Genomic DNA, 18,910 nt, shown 5'->3' with positions numbered 1-18,910 from the left:
TCCCTCGATCATGCAAAGATATGAAGAAAATGATAAAAGTTTAGGCCTTGGGTACACCAAAATCCATAGTTGCCCGAATGACTGTATGTTGTATTGGGGCGATCGGAGAAACCAACAGTTCTGTCATGTATGCGGCCAATCCCGTTGGATAAATAAAAACAAAGAGGATGATAATGACGATGAAAATGATGCACAGTCAAGAAAGAAGCCAGTAAAGATTTTACGGTATTTTCTGCTGATACCGAGGCTTCAAAGGCTTTTCATGTCGTCGAAGACAGCGGAGTCTATGACGTGGCACCATGATGGACGAACTGATGATGGATTACTAAGGCATCCGACAGATTCTTTAGCTTGGAAATCATTTGACAATAAATTTCCAAGCTTTGCAAACGATCCTATGAGTGTGAGGCTTGGGCTAGCATCTGATGGATTTAATCCTTACAAGATCATGAGCACTGCGTGCGAAGACTTGGCCAAGAGTGCTTGTTCCTTAATATGCCTCGTGGATTTGCATGAAGCAATCTTCTCTTATCTTATCTATGATTATCCCTGGAGAGAAAGGACCCGGGAATGATATCGACATTTATTTACAGCCTCTTATTGAAAAGTTAAAACAATTATGGGCTGGTGTTGAGACATACGATGTCCTCAGAAAGGAGAACTTTAATTTACGTGCAGCTTTGATGTGGACCATTAATGACTTCCCCGCTTATGCTAATTTATCCGGTTGGAGTACCAAGGGTCGTTATGCATGTCCTTGTTGTGCTGCACAAACATGTTCTCAATGGTTATACAATGGTAAGAAGTTCTCTTACATGGGGCATCGTCGGTGGTTACCGGAAGATCATAGATTTAGATTTCAAAGTTCAGATTTGATCATCAAGAGTTCAGAGAAGCTCCTTCGCAGACAACTGGATCTGAAATCTTGTTAATGTTGGAAGATATGAATTTTAGTTATGGGAAGATGAACCAACCGGCAAACACGCAAAGAAATAAAAGATCAAATGATGAAACTGATGATGAATCCGATGAAGAGGATGATCCTAATGAGGCGGACTTGTGGAAAAAAAGAAGTATTTTTTTTGAGTTGCCTTATTGGGAGCACCACCTATTACGACACAATCTTGATGTTATGCATATTGAGAAAAATGTCTGCGAGAACGTTGTCGGTACAATTTTAAATGTAGACGGAAAATCAAAAGACAATCTTCAGAGTCGACTTGATTTAGTTCAGATGGGAATTCGACCTGATCTTCATCCGAATCCACTTCCGAATGGGAAATATCGGTTGCCGCCTTCAATTTTCTCAATGTCCAAGACAGAGAAAGAACTATTTTGCATGGTGTTGAAGGATATAAAGGTTCCAGATGCGTATGCATCAAATATATCTCGATGTGTTAGTGTTAAAGATCGAAGACTATATTCGCTAAAATCACATGACTATCACATCTTGATGCAAGATTTACTGCCAGTTGCTCTACGATGTTGTATGTCGAAGAAGGTAACGTCTTGTATAATTGAACTATCCAATATAATGAAAGCCATTTGTGACAAATTTTTGGATGTTCAAGAACTTCAGAAGGTAAAAGATCGAGCTGCTTTGACTTTATGCAACTTGGAGAAAATCTTCCCACCTTCCTTCTTCACTATTATGGTTCACTTAATAATCCATCTCCCGTATGAAGCAATTCTCAGCGGACCCGTTTTCTATCGATGGATGTATCCCATAGAAAGGTCTTAATTTATTTTTAAAATTTTTCCTCATTCACCTATAGTTGTTTTAGTTACAACTTTTGAAAATTTGTGTATTGTGTTTAGGTTCCTATCCAAATTAAAGTCTTATTGCCGCAACAAGCGTTATCCAGAAGGATCGATTGCTGAAGGCTACTTGGCAGAAGAATGTATGACCTTTTGTTCAAGATATTTGGAAAATGTTGAAACAAGGTTGAACAGACCAAGTAGAAATGCTGGACTCACGGAACATAACTCTGCCGATACTTATCTGTTCCAAAGTTTTGGAGAACCAATCGGCAAAGTTGATATTGCAGAATTAGATGATTTATCGTGGGTACAAGCACATCGATATGTTCTGTTTCACCATGAATCAATGGAACCATTACGGAAGTAAGTTGTAGAAATTTGATAAATATTCATCAATCCAAAATTGTTTATCTTTTAACAAAGTGAACATTTTTTTAACATAGTGAGTACAAACAAATATTGAGATCCGTTCGCACTCCCGAAGAACACAACATCGAGATATCAATAAGTTGTTCACAGAAACTTTTCATGAATGGTTAAGCCAAACGGTATGTAATTGGAGGGCTTCATTTAAAAATAATAATGTTTTCTCATTACATTTTTAATTACTCAGTTTACTTTCCATTCAATAGGTTTGGAGTGGGAAGAATGTCAATGAAAAAGTTAAATGGCTTTCCTATAGTGCGTTCCTCATCAACGGATTCAGATTTCATACCAAATATCACGAGAGATTGAGGAGAACGCAAAATTATGGAATAGGTGTTAATTCCTCAATTACAATCTATGCTAGTGCTAGGGACAATAATTCTGTCGAGGGAAATGTGGAATATTTCGGACTTCTTACTGACATAATTAAGTTAGATTACTACGGCAAATGGAAAGTTGTCTTATTTCGAGGTGATTGGGCCGATGTTAATACTGCTCGTGGAATTAAGCAAGATCAATTTGGTTTTACAATGGTCAACTTCGCTCGATTGATTCACACAGGACAAGAACTGATAGATGAGCCGTATGTATTCTCATATCAAGTCAGACAAGTTTTTTACTCAAAAGATCCAACCGACGAGGGTTGGTACGTTGTACTTCGTAACATCCCTAGAGACTTGTTTGACATGAGCAGTGGAAGTAGAGATAATATCGATGATAGATCAGAAACTTTTCCCTTTCCGGAACAACACTTAAATGAAAATATCCCTAGTACTAGTACGCAATTTCAATGGGTTCACCAGGATACAGATGAAGATATTTACGAATAATGATGTAGTAAGAATATACGATTGTTTAATTATATGTAATATCATAATTTAAATCTTGATCTTATTAAATATTTCAACTATTTTATATTCGCTGTTATTATTGTAATTAGTTACTAAGTTTTCAACCATTTTATATGTATTGCAGAAAAAATGCCTAGAAGAAAAATGCGAGAGGTAAGCATTGTTCAAAATGCTCCAAACTCGGTAGAAACAAATAGTGAAGAACAGACAGGAATTGGATCTTCGAATGTTCCGATTATACCCGACGATCCTACAGAAGTTCAAAGTAATTTACATTTAATTTACATACGTGTTGACTTGTAGTTGGTTTATTTTTTAAAATCTTATATTATAATATATCATTTTTCAGCTGAAAATGGTGGGACGCGCAGAGGTCGAGGTCGTACGCTACTTAGCGAGTTGTACTAGTTAGATCCAGTCGAGCGTGTCAAAGTATGCAGAAACAGTTTTGGTCAGCCTGTTGGAACAGAAGCTCGACTATTAGCAGGATACTTGGGCATTTTAGCACGAAATGCAAATATGTTGCCTATCAACTACGAGTCATGGCATCAAATTCTCGATAGTAACAAAAATCAAGCCCTCGATAATATTAAGGTAACAAAACGTTAATGTCATCTGAAATACTTGGGAATTAGTTTCACTTATATTTACTTTCTTGTGTTTTTTGTAGGCGAGGTTTGCCTTAAAGGTCTCGGATGCCTATGTAAAGAAGGCATTGGGAAAAAGATGGAGAGACCATAAAAGTACTTTAAGAGAGATTATTATAAGGTAAAACAACCTCGATGAGAAATTGCAAAATGTCCCACGGGTATGCCGAGGTACCAATGGGAAGATGCGATTAGATTTTGGCATTCGAAGAAAGGCGAGGTATGATGTACTTCTAAACTCTTGTAATTATTTTGGTTTATTGTATTTACTATTTACGTACTAATAATTTCATAACGTAGGATCGTGAACGGGTTGGAAAAAACAAGAGGAGAAACAAAATTCACGCATTACAGTAAGGTCGAAAAGTTTTGCTTGTGTAGTTGAGGTGAGGTATTTTAATTTTTAATCTTGTCAAATATGTGTTACTTTCCATTAAATAATATTTTTACTACTATATTGTAGGAAGCAGTCGTCCGATCAAAAAGTTGGAAGCCTTCAACTTTTTGAGATTACACATAAGAAGAAAGATGGATCTCCTATGACTCCTGAAGCTGCAGAAATAATGGTACGTTTACTTAATACGATTTTCTAATAGTTTAATTCATTGCTTGTAATGCTACTATTGTTAACTTGTGTTGCATTTGTTTTTTTCATATATATTGTGTTCTTAAATATGTGATTTATTTATTAGGAGAAACTAAAGAATAAAAAGGCAGAGTACGAAGTGATTGCTTCTAGTGATAGTTCTGTTCATCTTGAAGACATTGATAACCGGATTATTACTGAAGTTATGGGTCCTGAAAGGTATGGCCGGGTTCGATTTCAAGGATCTTTTGTTAGCCTAACACAATATTTTGGATCCAGCTCGCAGCAATACATGCCTTCAGGGAGTCAGGCTCAAGCTGAAGTTCAGAGGTTAAAAGACCAGATGGCTCAGATGCAAGCGACCACAGTTGAGGTTCAAAAGAAATATGAAGAACTCCAGCTACAACTTAAAGCAGATGCGGCAGCGAGAGAAGCAGAGGTTCAAAAGAAATATGAAGAACTCCAATGACAACTTAAAGTCGATCGGCATCCAGAGAAGCAGAGGTGCGGCGAGAGAAGCAGAGCGAGTAAGAAAGTACGACGAACTCCAACAACGACAGAGTATGATGAAGATGTTTCAAGACTCCCAACCTCCGTCGTCATAGTGTATTGTATAAATATTTTATCATTTTAGCATTTTTGTGAAAATAATAAAATATTGATATTAATATTATAATATTCGTTTAATTTGAAATATTATATAAATATTTATTGCTATTGGCTGGTTTAGATTTGATTACTTTTGATTTGTTGCTACAGGAGGGCTGAAAAAAATTAATTTTTCAAAAACCCCAAATTTAGTGGCGTTTTTTAAAAAAGCGCCGCTAAAAGCAACCAAACAAATAGCGGCGTTTGTGAAAAATTGCCGCTAAAGAACATGATCTTTAGCGGCGTTTGTGTAAAAAACGCCGCTAAAGAACATGAACTTTAGCGGCGTTTATGTAAAAAGCACCGCAAAAGAACATGAGCTTTAGCGGCGTTTGTGCAAAAAGCGCTAAAGAACATGATCTTTAGCGGCGTTTGTGTATAAAGCGCCGCTAAAGAACATGATCTTTAGCGGCGTTTGTGTATAAAGCGCCGCTAAAGAACATGACCTTTAGCGGCGTTTTTAAAGATAAACGCCGCAAATGTTAGTGGCGTTGTCAATAGCGGCAATTTTAGCGGCGCTTTAGGAAGCGTCGCTAATACTTTTAGTGGCACTGATAAGCGCCGCTAAAGGCTTAAAAAAACGCCGCTAAAAACCTATTTTGGTGTAGTGTCCATATTCAAAACTGGAAACCTTGTAGCTCTAGATTGAACATTTTTATTTGTTTATTTTGTTTTCCACTTATGTAATTATTGGTCACATAAATAATTTTTTTAAATTTAAAAATATTAAAAATAATAAATATTCCAATTTAATAAAATTATTTTGACAGTCTTATTTATTGGATTTAATTATTGAACTATAAACAAAGGATGGAAAGCAAAATTAAAGGAAAAAAAAAAAAAAAACCACTATTGATTAAGCGATGAAGAATTGGCATTGGGTGAATCCCCCACGCGACCAAGCTCGTGCGCTGCTATAAATACTCATTCCCTCATATGGCAAATAAATCATCCATACATTTGCTTTGCTATATTTACCAAAAAAAGAAGCTTGTAAATCTCCCCAGCATATGTCTCAAAGGCCTACCGTTCCTCACTCTTGTTCATTAGCATTTGATCTTCATTCCCATTTCCTGGTTTCTAGTGATATGAACCCTAATTCCATTTGGAGTCTTTAGTTATATTTCAGACCTTTTTTTTTTTTTCTTGATCAATTTTGTTCATTCTTTGAAAGTTTTTAGATTTTTGTTTTTGAGAGAATTTTTAAAAAAAATGGGAGGAGTCAAAAGTTTCATTGAAGGAGGCATTGCATCAATTGTCGCTGGTTGTTCAACCCACCCACTGGATTTAATCAAAGTTCGAATGCAGCTTCAAGGTGAAGCCCAGGGCCCTAACGCGGCTGCTCAAAATCTCCGCCCTTCTTTAGCTTTCCAGACCAACAGCACCCCCTCCTCTACTGTACGCCTCAGACAAGCCACGGCGGCGCGTATTGGACCTCTGGCTACTGGGATTCGGATCTTTAAAACCGAAGGCTTCAGAGCTCTTTTCTCAGGTGTTTCCGCCACCGTACTCCGCCAGACCCTTTATTCCACCACCCGGATGGGAATCTATGACATCCTGAAGCATAAATGGACCGATAAGGAAACGAATACCATGCCTCTCGCCAGCAAAATCCTCGCTGGGTTAATAGCCGGGGGTATCGGCGCTGCCGTCGGGAACCCAGCCGATGTTGCAATGGTTCGTATGCAAGCTGACGGACGCCTCCCTTTATCTCAACGCCGTAACTACACCAGCGTCGTTGACGCCCTCGCTCGCATGACCAAACAAGAAGGCATTACTTCCTTGTGGCGTGGCTCATCGATGACGGTGAACCGAGCCATGCTGGTGACGGCGTCGCAGTTGGCTTCCTACGATCAAATCAAAGAAACGATTTTGGCAAAAGGGTGGATGAAAGATGGGCTCTGTACACACGTGGTGGCGAGTTTCTCGGCTGGATTTGTGGCGGCGGTGGTATCGAATCCCGTTGACGTAATCAAGACAAGGGTAATGAACATGAAGGTGGTGCCTGGTCAAAGGCCACCGTATACCGGAGCTTTGGATTGTGCTATGAAAACAGTGAAGGCGGAAGGGCCGATGGCTTTGTATAAAGGGTTTATACCTACCATCTCCAGACAAGGGCCGTTCACGGTGGTGCTTTTCGTTACGTTGGAACAGGTACGAAAGTTGCTTAAGAATTTCTAAACTATTTTACGACGACAATGTTTTAAGTAGAATGAAATAATAAAGTTTTCCATGGAATCTGGAAGCAAGAGTTTGTGTCTTTGCTTCAGATTGTAAGAAAATTTTGAAATCTGCAATTTTCATCATCATATATTATTTTCTCTATTATATCACCAAATAATTCCAATGCACCACTCAATACTTTCAATTTATTCTATTTCTTCCAATTTAAGTTATGGGAAGACGTGAATGAATGGAACTATATATTTGTTTTTAACCAACATAACACTTTCACTTTTAATCTATGTCTCATTCCTTCTTTGTTTGAGTTTAAATTTTATTTCGAAAGTCCTTCAATTAAAAATAAACCATTTTTTTATATTTAATTGAGTATTTGAATTTTAAAATGTATAACAAATGTCTTCAAATTCTTTTAAAATTCAATTTTTACTTTTTATTTGCACTTAATTAGTTACTTAAACTGTCAAAATGAATTAAAATGACCCTACGACCATTAACTATAAAAATCAATAAAATTTATAAAATTATGAAATTTTAATAAAATATAATTTATTAAAAATTAGAAAAAAATATAAAAAATTGTAAAAAAATCATAAAAAAATTGTAAATTTTGTAAAAACCATTAAAAAAACTATAAAATGCATCAAAAAGTTCCTTTAACCATTAGCTTTAACTGTTGACCGTTAAAGTTAACGACTTCTAATTTTTTTTAGTTAAAGCCATCACGTGTCGCAACACAACGTGACATGTGGCGAAAAATGATAAAAAAATCAATAAAATTTATAGAAAAATTATAAAATGCTTCTTTTGGTATGATAACTTTTATAACTTTTTTATAAATTTTATATTTCTTTACCTTTTTTATAATTTTATTACGACTTCATAATTTTTATAATTTTTTTCTATATTTTATAATTTTTTACTATTTTTATAAATTTATTTCTAATTAATAAATTATAAAAATTATATTTTATTAAAATTTAATAATTTTTAACTTTTATTTATTTTATTTTTATCATTTTTTCCATATGTCATGCCATGGTTGTAACACGTGGTAGCTATAACTAGAAAATTTAGAAGCAGTTAACTTTAAGTTAATGACTAAAGGGCATTTTTGATACATTTTTACAGTTTAAGTATTTAATTGGGTGAAAAATAAAAAGGGGCTTAAAATTTTTTAATTTGAGGGTTTTTTTGACGCATTTTAAAAGTTCAGGTACTCAATTGAGTACAAAAAAAGTAAGGGCTTAATTTAAAAAATAAAGTTTAAGTCTTTTGGTGCAGTTTGAAAATTCAAATACCAAATTTAGAGAAAAATGTAGGATCTTAATTACTTTTTTTATAAAAGTTTGAAGATTTTTACACTGTTATTGCCAATATAAAAGAACTAACTTGAAGAAAAGAAAATTCAATATAAGAAACTGTGAATTTTAAAACTTAATTTAGATAAAAATAAAATTTTAAACCAAAATATAAAAATAATTGAAAAATAATTCAAACCGAGTTATAAAAGAATATCTAAAAGTTTCTCTTTTGATTTGGAGTCTAATTTCACCAGGAACTTGGAGGGAAAAGAAAAAGGCCAAATGTCAAAGTCACACAGTCTCTCGAAAAACACCATAATTATTCCAAAAACCGACACAACAAAACAACAGCTCAGAAAAGATTCTAGGTTTCTCTAGGATACAAGGTTTCGAATTGAGGCTCGTGACTGAGCATTGTCTGCACATGAACCTGTCCTTGGCCAAACTCACTAATCTAGTTATTAAGCTTTTTCACAAATATCCATCTCATGATTCTCCATTCTTATTTTTTAATTATGAGGTTAGAGATTTAATTCTGTTAATAAAATTGAGATATATTTTATGATAAGTTGTTTATTTTTTTGAAGAGTATTTATGATGAAAAGATTAATTATTGTTATCGAGATAAATATTTTAATTTTAATAAAAATAAATATTATAAATTCTTTAAAATGATTAAATTTTTTTTGATAATTTAAATAATGGGACTAACAATATTATCTCCTCTCATAATTTGCATATTTTATTACAAATTTCTTGCGTAGTAAGTAGTTTTCTCTTTGAATTTCCCAGTCACATATTAACCTACCTTTTGTCCTATGGATATAATGTGTTTAGTGCCATATGATTTTTGTAATCTGTTTTAGGTAGTATGACTACATATTGATTATGATATGAGGTTTTAGAATTTCTTTTCTTGAGCTCTCCCCATTTCTTAAATTAAGATTTTATTTTTTAACATCTTATTATTATATTTATGCTAATATTAAAAAGTTTTAATGAAATGATATTACGAATTGATCAAACATCAGCTCAATTAGTATAAATAATTATATAAATTCAAAGATATTTAAGTATTTTTATTAAAATACTATCCACTAATAGATTTTATTTTTAAACAATTTTTTCCTATGCAATTATCTAGCATGTTATTATAATATTTTTGAATGAGTTTAGGTTACGAATCAAATACATTTCACTCAATTAAACATATTAAAACCAATTATAAAATATAATTAAGATTATTTGTTTAATTTAATTTAATAAATAACTATCATATGTTGATTTGATATTTATATTGGATTCAAATGGAAAATTCAAGAAATGATGCTTTTAATCAAGAACTGCTTTTATCTCTAAACGCTTTGTTATATATAGTTTACATTTCAATTAATAATAATATTAAACATTTTAAGATTCTTATATCATTCTTTTCAAACACGTTTTCCTACAAAATAGAATGATGTACTCAGATTCGAATCTCTTTTTTATCTTAATAAAATAGTTTCAATACTTTTGTGTTATAAAAAATGGGAACTTGATGGTGTAGAAGAATATATAATTGAAGGATTAGAATGGTTTACGTTAGGTGGCCCGTATTGTTTAGTGGAATTTGGCGTATGCGAACCAACCATTTCGATGCATAGTGTGGGCGTGCAGTTTATGTTATCCCCTATAAGATGAGATGGAACAACACATACCAACAAAGTTTGAGAAAGGAAGTGGTGAGCTAAAGGTAAAAAAAGCAAGACCATATGATTCACCAATACATATGTGTATGTGTACTACAAACAATTTCAAAGTTTGCAACAATGTTATGAAAAATACATAGGTCATCTTGTTAGCAGCACAATGAGGCAAAATGGTTCCTAATTCAGAAGGCCCTACAAGCTGGTTAAAAAGATTGGCTTTGGTGCATATTGGCTTGCCTAGATGGACAACTGATACATAGAATGTGGAATGCTCGACACTTATGAAAATATTTTGTATGAATTCTAACCCTCAAGTACTAGAAACTTTTATGTGTTTAAGTAAATGATATGATATCATAATTATCGGTCAAAGACTTTCACCTTTGATATATGTTCTACCTAGCCTTCAAGTTACCTCACCTTTCAGGCAATATAGATTTCCAAGTAGTATAACCTTGTTACCTCACCTTCCAAGCATCATAACATTCTCGCCTTATAAGTAATGTAGACAACATAAGTCAAACTGCGTATGAATTTTGAATTATGATGCCAAATTGGTATTGTCAACACAATAATTGTGAAAATGGTACTTTACAACACATCACACATACATTATTCTTGCAAAGAAATTGAAATAATTCAAAAAAGTACACAGAGTAAATAAAGTTCTGCTTCATGCATTCGTCAAAAAAAATGCAACCGTAGCAAAAGAATAATAATAAAAATCTCTAAGTAGCTTTATTAGTGGTGTAACACCCCTCGCCTGACCCAATCGTTGGGTCCGAGTTATAGGATGTTACAGGCGTTGCTGAAGCAACTACAATCAATTATATAGTAAAATGATCATTCAAACATACAAACATGTCATAAACACATTTACAATATGATACAAAATCAAATTCGAGCCTTAATCGAACTTACGAAAGCTCATTTGGTTACATGGGCATGTTTTAGGACCAAATTGCAAAGTTTTAAAAATCTGGACCCGACGTCATGACGTCACTTCTTCCACGTCGTGACGTCACCAAAATAGTGTGTCACATCACGACATCGAGCCACTTGACATCGGGACATCACAAACTGTTGGCTGTCATCGTGACGAGGGAAGTTGACGTCGGGACAAGAATTCTGTTTGGTGCAAAAATAGATCATTTGGTACCTACTTCATGCCAAGCCACACCATTAGCACATTTATCACTGCACAAAACATTCCATAATACTTACCAAAGACCTCACAACATCTTTTCAATTTATTCTACACAACATGTCTTCATTAACATCAAAATATATCAAATTGGCTTAATCAATCCAACATAATCATCCAAACATATCAACATTTCATACCATTACATTTACCACCTCATTTCGTACATATCATGCCATTTTAACTATCAACCACAAAGTCACATAGGTTACCAAAACATACATCAATATACTTGAACATTATCACATCATGATTCAAATATTAACTAAGTTCAAAACAATTATCTAGCCAAAGTAACTTATATAGTTAGAAAAACTATGTCCATGCCACATAACCGAGCTTAAAATGAACAAAATTCTACCGAGTCGATAGAGGGATAGTGTGATCTTGAGCTGATTCGGCTGACGAATTTCACAAACCGACAATCTATAGAAAACAAAAATAGAGTAAGCATTTCAAATGCTTAGTAAGATCATAGCTTTTAAAATGAGAACTTACCTCAATTCACTATTAACATAACGAATTAACTAACTACACAACTTTTCTTTAATCACATTTCAAAACAGTAAGATGATATCATCAAATACGATTCATAAAACATTTCAATCTGAATTATACAAATTCAATTCAGTGCCTTCCATCAGAATCATTGAGCATACATATTTCATTTACTTCATTCTATTTACATATAGTCATTTTTTAGTACAAACGTGTAACACTTATCCATCATTTCCTTCTAAAACATTTAATCCAGTAGCCCGATGAACTATAATAAATGGATTCGAATACACGGGTAACTACACCACACTAGAGAGCACCAAAGTGTTAACAAAGGCACCGAAGGGTAAACAGATGCATCGAAGTGCAATCACATACAAGTATGCAACTAACCCTATTGGCATATCGTATCCTATCCTCTAATTCATTCACTTGGGCACAATTAACTCTTTTAACCATTTCTTTACAATTTAGTCCTTATCTTACCTTTTTGTACCAATTTGTAAATAACTCAAATTACACACACACTTACACAAAGATTATAATTTGAGTACATAAAGCAATTAAATATAATTATACCATATGAACTTACCTAAAAAAACTCAGCAAACAAGTTGAATCGTAAGGACTAGTCAATAATTTTCCCTTTTCTCGATTATCTTAGACTTAATTCAAATCTTGATTTATACGCTAATTTAATTTTAATTTATCAATCCCAAATATCTTATAACACTTAAATATATGCATATGAAATTTTTAATTTTTATTTTGAATGTTCCTAAAGTTTTACATTTGATTCAATTTAGTCCCTAAAATAAAAACGCCATAACTTTCAAATTTGAGCTTTGGTTTTGAAATCAATCTTAATTTCATCCTTCTACAGACCACAAAAACCTATAATTACAAAAAATTCATACCAAATTTGAAATTATTGCACTTTAGTCCCTAACTCTTAAACTAACAAATTTTACTTTACAAATTAGTTCATTTTCATTTCTAAGCTAAAAGTCTAACAATTTAGTACCAAAGGCTTCAAGATTTAACAATGATAACTTTTAGAAATTTTAATAGTTTCACAAATTAATCATTGGGCTAGCTAAATCAAACTCTCGAGACTCCAAAAACATAAAATTTACAAGAAACAGACTAAATTGGGCTTACCAATTTTGAATAACAAAGCTTAGACGTGGGAGGGTTTTCTTCTACTTTACAACCGACCTTTGGAAGAAAAGATGAAGGAATGTTTATTTTTTTTCTTTATTTTAATATATATAATTTAGTTAAAGTTAATTAATCAAAATTTATACAGTAAAACCTCAACAAATGAATATTCGATAAATTAATAATCTTGGTTAAATAATAAAATTTTTTGGGTCCCGACTTGGGCCAAGGGGATAAAATAATAACCTCGCTAAATGCATAAGATAATAATTTTAGAAAAATCCTTAAAGGCCCAATGAAAATATAAAATAATAATTCATTAAATATACTAAAAATTTTATATACAATACATAAAACTAAAGTGCTTTCTAGACACCTTTTTTTTTCAATTTGATTCTTTGCTAAAATATGCATCTATAGTTATATGCTTCTTCTTTGCATGTGTATCAAATACAATTTCATCTTTAACTTTTAGAAGGGCATAAACCAGATCTAGTATATTCTTCTCGTGTTGTATTAAATAATTCTTCAAGGTATCCACAACTAGAAAAGCTTCTTTTGGAGAAACATGTGGTAAAACACTACTGTCATCTGGATCTTGCTCGTCATTAGCTGGTACATCCATTACTCCTTGAATAATTTCTTCATCCATAGGTGACTTCATCAAAGATTCATTTTCACTTGGATAATTCAAAATCTGCTCAACATCCATGGCATTTCTATAGTGTAAATCAGAAATTACTTCTCAACATCACCAATTTCTTATTCGAGAGGCATATCCTCCTCAGATCGAATTTTGCAATGTTGGAAACAATTTGCAATAGTTGTAGGCTTCACATCAATATTCCAAGCAACATTAATAAAATGGATTGCATCCAATACATTAATCTTTTCAGGATTTATTTCTCCTTACTTGTAACCTTCCAAGATGCTAGAATAAAAGCGGCTCTAATAATAAATCTTAACTGCTCTAATAATTCCAGCATCATATGGTTGAATTTTTTATGTTGAATTTTGAGGCAAAAAGAATAATTCAACGTTTTCCAAGCCTTCAATAACCTTGGGATGGGTTCGGAAATTGTCTACTATAAGCAACACCTTTCTACCAATCATTCTAGAGTCAAACCAGCGAACAAAATCTTGAAAAAGTAATCCAGTCATCCAAACTTTTTTTTTGGCTCGATAATGATAGTTAAGATTGCCAATATTCACATGTTTAAAACATCTAGGATTCGCAAACTTACCAATAACCCAAAGAGGTACTTTACCCAAACCATCCTTATTGCAACAAACCACAACAATAAGTCTTTCCTTATCCTTTTTTCGTCCTTCTAATTACTTTGTAGCCAGTGAATCATCTGCTTGCAGACGATAAAATAAGCGTGTTTCATCCATATTATAGATACCCTTCCAATCAAAATTTTCCAATTTAGCTCTCATTTGAGGTGAAACATATTTAATATTCTCTATAACAATTGAACCACTTTCACCAAATCTTCTATAAGACTTAGTCCCATGTCTTGCCTTGAACCATTCTAGCCAACCAATTGAGAAGTTAAATTCGGAATTGGCATCACCATACATTTTCTGCAAAAAATATTTTGCTTTAGTTTGAATCATTTCTCCAATTATGTTTACTTTCTCTTGATATTGGAGAAACCACTCATATAATACCTTCTCTAATTCAAGATATTTGGCTGATTTGTACCTTTTAGCATTGTTATTCTTTATCTCTTTTAACAAATATTCAGATGACCTTTTAAGAGTATTTAATATTGTTGATTGGCTAACAAAGAGATCAAATGTTTGTTGAACCCACTGTTGCAAATCTTTTTAACTTGAAGAGAAATGCTCATTTTTTAAACTTACATAATGATTTTCTCATCTCATCTGTCAATGTAGACTTTTCTACACCTTTCAAATGAAAAGTCATGGAGGAAAAGATTATATGAATTATAATATTTTGATACATACATGTGTTTATTTATAATAAATCTTTTAAACTATCCAACGAATATATACGTATTGGATTTTGAAACCATTAACTCTTTATTCTTTTGGCTACATGAACCAATTAATTAACTCTTTTTTGTTACATGAACCAATTAACTTTGATCTATTGCACCTACATGCATATTGGGTTTTGATAAAAAAATCTCATGCATAAAGTATGAAATATTCTCTAAATTAATAAAATATTAATTTATCGATAAATTAATAAAATATTTATTTATCGATAAACTAATAACCTCGATAAAATAATATTTTTTGGGTCCCAAGGGTATTATTTTATAGAGGTTTTTTTGTAATAACTAAATCTTAATTAACTAATTAAAAATAGCAATTAACATTGTTAGTGATCATCCACCACCTTCCACTCTAATAAAAAGGCCAAAATACTCAATTGGTCCTTCAATTAATTAAAATTCCTTAGCGATTAACTTTTACCACTTTTAAAATTTAGTCTTCGTACTTTAATTAGTCACTACATCAACAATACAATAATTCTATAAATATTTAATAAAAATATATATGGGCTCGATTTACGAAAATAAGATCTCAATACCTCATTTTCCAACACCACTGACTTTAGGGTCGAAATACTTGTATCGTAATTAACTATTCAATTAACAAATTCTTCAGACCAAAATTCAATATAATGCCATAATTAACTCGTAAATATTAATTAATAATATTTACAGACTTGATCATCGGAGAACGGGGTTTCGAAACCACCGTTTTTGGTACCACTGAAAAACAAGCTATTACAAATGGCATCTTCAATAGGAGTAAGGATATTCCCATGAGTATTTTAATCCTTTTTGGCATCATCATCTACATCGATAATTGTGTCAATTTCTGTGGAAGGCTAAAAGGTCGCAAACCCTTGTTAAGGAGTGGTGGGTTCCATGAAAATTCTCCTAGAATTTCTCCACTCTTCCACAAAAGAATCCCAAGACTTTTCCAAGGGTTTAAGATATCAAAATCTACTTCTTCTCCTAGAAGACCTTCTAGGTCAAATCCATGCAAAGTAAGAGATCTTGGCAAGGTTTACATAATCAGACCGATGGTCAAACCGATCATACCACCAATTTTCAGTTCAATCAATTTGTTTGGTTTAATTGAAAAAAATATTTAAAAAACATAAAAATTAGAAAGTATTAAAAAAAAGAAAATTGGTTCAACCAATTTTTTAACCCAATTCAACTAGTTCATGGTTTAACCAATTTAACCCTTTATTATAGACAAGCATTTTCTCTAGTTCTCGGTCCAACCAACCAATCTAATCCGATTCTAAAAACAATGTCTCCTTGTAGCTTGGATGCTAAGTACAGTGTCGAGTCTGATCACGGGCATTACCTTGCAAATGTTAACATTAATGTGAACCTTAAAATCAACAAACTCATTTCTTTTTGGGACCCCAAATTGTGCAAGCTCGCTCTCATTCTCTTGAAGTTTGGCTTCAACTTCACCATCCTTCTTAAGGTGCATAGACTTTGCAGCTTTCAATTGTTGCGAATGCTCACTTTTCAACTATTCCAATTTGTTAGCCTATTCAAATTCTAAAGACGCAACCTTACTTTTCAAGAATTTTATTTTAGACTCAGCCTTTGATTTTTCCTTCTCTAACTTTTCCTTCTTCTTCTTTAGATCTTCTAGTTGTGTTTTTGAATCCATCTCTCAAGCAACGCTATAAGCAGTAAGCTTATTAGCCTCTAAAGTTGTCTTCTTTGTTGTGGATGCTCTCTTCTTTAGCTCAACATATTTCTTTCTTAGTTCTATTAACTATAGTACTTTACTCGTACATTATCTTCTTCGAATCATTAATCACGTCCAGGTGATACATGCAAGGATGGGGTGAAAATTATTAAAGTCCATTCACTAAAGTTGCCAACTTTCAAGTTTTGGAAATTAGTTGACTTGCAACGACTTTTTGGATGGGATCCAAGCATTTATAGGTTGATATGTCTTCATAAAATTCAAATATCTGTCTCTTAGCTTCAAAGTGCACTTTAAATCACTCGATTTTGATTTCAGGAGCTCAAGTTATGACTATTTTAGTGAAGATAGTGCAAGCATAATTTCTGGACGAGATTATTACGGGACATTATGAGTTTCGTGCTTTAATTTGAGTTTAAAATGTATTGGGTTCGAGTTTAAGGCCTAGCTTTGATTATATATGAGCCCAATATTGTATCTATTAGATTTTATTATTTATTTATTTTAAATTTTAGGATATTTTTAAGTATTTAAATTTGTTTAGGATTTTTATGTTTCTTAATCAGCAAGAAGGCTTAGTTCTACTAACACGATTTCTTATTTAGATTAATTAGAGTTTCATTATACTTGAGAGTTTTACATGGATGTAATTAGCTAGTCTATATAAAGGCCTCTTCATTATTCATTAAAGGCATTTGATTGATTGATTCATTAATAAAATTTTCAACTTTGGGAGTTAATTTCTTTTGTCCAAGATTACTTTCTTGAGATTTTTAGAAATGATTTTTCTTCTCGTTTTTCTTTAAGGAGTCCTGGGAATCCATTCTTCATCTTTCAATTTGTTAAGGATTATTTATTGGAGTGTTGATTATAGCCATTAATTGAATTTTTTGGGGTTTATATCTTAAAAGGTTCAGTTGGAAAACTATTTTCTATCCATATCCATCGGTTTATTCGATCCATCTTCCACTTTTAATTTTCTATTTCTTTATTGATTTTGTTGATTTGAATGTTTATTTTTTGTTCCTAGATTTCTTCTTTATTTGTTTTTTTTTATTTTCCTAAACATGTTTGGCGTCTTCTTTTCATGTTAGATTCGAATCTTTTTTCGAATCGAACAACTTGAATATAATCTTGGTTCGCTGTCCCCTATCACCAGGTCTTGTTCAGCAAACAACATTGCCAAAAAATCTATGATGTCTACTACCTACAAGGAAGCATAGCATTACTGGTTGCCCTAGGTAAGCTAATGTCCTAGTTGGCAAATACCCTAGTAACGATATAAGGGAACTTAATAACAATCTTATCCTTATTGGGAAAATAGTTATATGAATGATTGCCAACTCTACTCAGTAAACCCATGACCCTTCTAGGATGCAAACCTAAAATACCATGACCCAGTCTAAGGTATACTTATTGCTTGACCCTCAACTTTCCTCCCTCCACTAGATGAATTAGTAGCTAAATGAGCATTCAAAACGGTGCTAAGTGCAAATATGTTTCCACTTCTTACTGGTGCTTTATTTATAGCCCTTTTTAAACCAAAAACATTGACACTTCCCTTTCTTTCAAAAGCATTTTGGTGGGATTATGAGTGTCACACCAAAATTTCTTTAAACCTAGGAATTTAGAATATTTGTGGGGTTAAATTGAAAGAGTCTACAAACTGGCGGTTTCTATTGAAAAATCAAGAAAAATTAGGAACAGAATGAAATATGGTTGAAAACCAAATCTAGTTCGGTTGAATTAGAACCAATCTATCTTTTAATGGGAGACAAAATTATTATGGATGAATGGTTGATATACGGTTGGAGACCGCACATGGAGGGCTATAAATAACTGAGAAATGACTTCCCAAAAGATTTCTTCTCCAAATCTATTTTGTTTTCTTATTCTTCATCCTCTATGGTTACTCCGAGGAAGTAATGTTATTGCAAAGATTTGTATGGGGCAATGATTGTGAGGTTTAAGTCTGAAAAGTAAAGGATTCAGTAAGTTGCTTCCAGGAGAATAGAAGCTTTGGTATTCGGGAAAGCTAAACGGACAAGGCGAATAAGCATCAGGTGAGTTTCTGTACTCAAACCCAGAACTACAAAGGCATGGTGCATGCTTTCACAAGTTTATGAGTGTCTGCCATTTTAGTTTAAATGCATGATAAAAATGAATATTTAAAAGGGATTAATGACAAGTTAGAGGAAGTTAGGAAAAAGAAATATGATAATTCTGTTAGAT

General features: G+C 32.8%; 1 protein-coding gene across 2 annotated transcripts; it reads left to right on the top strand.

Moving 5' to 3' along the window:
- The first annotated feature begins 5,786 nt into the window (after nucleotides 1-5,786).
- Nucleotides 5,787-10,698, top strand: LOC105787829 (mitochondrial uncoupling protein 5). 2 transcript variants are annotated; one of them, XR_008191927.1, is made up of 3 exons: nucleotides 5,790-7,073; nucleotides 9,993-10,139; nucleotides 10,236-10,698. XR_008191927.1 is itself a non-coding variant. In XM_012614389.2 (2 exons), the coding sequence occupies exons 1-2, from the start codon at nucleotides 6,132-6,134 to the stop codon at nucleotides 8,770-8,772; spliced, it is 1,056 nt and encodes a 351-aa protein (XP_012469843.2). In that variant the 5' UTR covers nucleotides 5,787-6,131; the 3' UTR covers nucleotides 8,773-9,046. The 2 variants fall into 2 exon arrangements, 1 of the variants encoding a protein (XP_012469843.2); XM_012614389.2 differs by lacking the exons at nucleotides 9,993-10,139; nucleotides 10,236-10,698 and adding an exon at nucleotides 8,659-9,046 and having other exon boundaries at nucleotides 5,787-7,073.
- Nucleotides 10,699-18,910: the final 8,212 nt, after the last annotated feature.

This window comes from Gossypium raimondii, chromosome 2, assembly GCF_025698545.1.
Source record: "Gossypium raimondii isolate GPD5lz chromosome 2, ASM2569854v1, whole genome shotgun sequence".
NCBI lineage: Eukaryota > Viridiplantae > Streptophyta > Magnoliopsida > Malvales > Malvaceae > Gossypium > Gossypium raimondii.
Note: the sequence above shows the minus strand (reverse complement) of the source record. Positions and strands in the feature narration are given on the sequence as shown.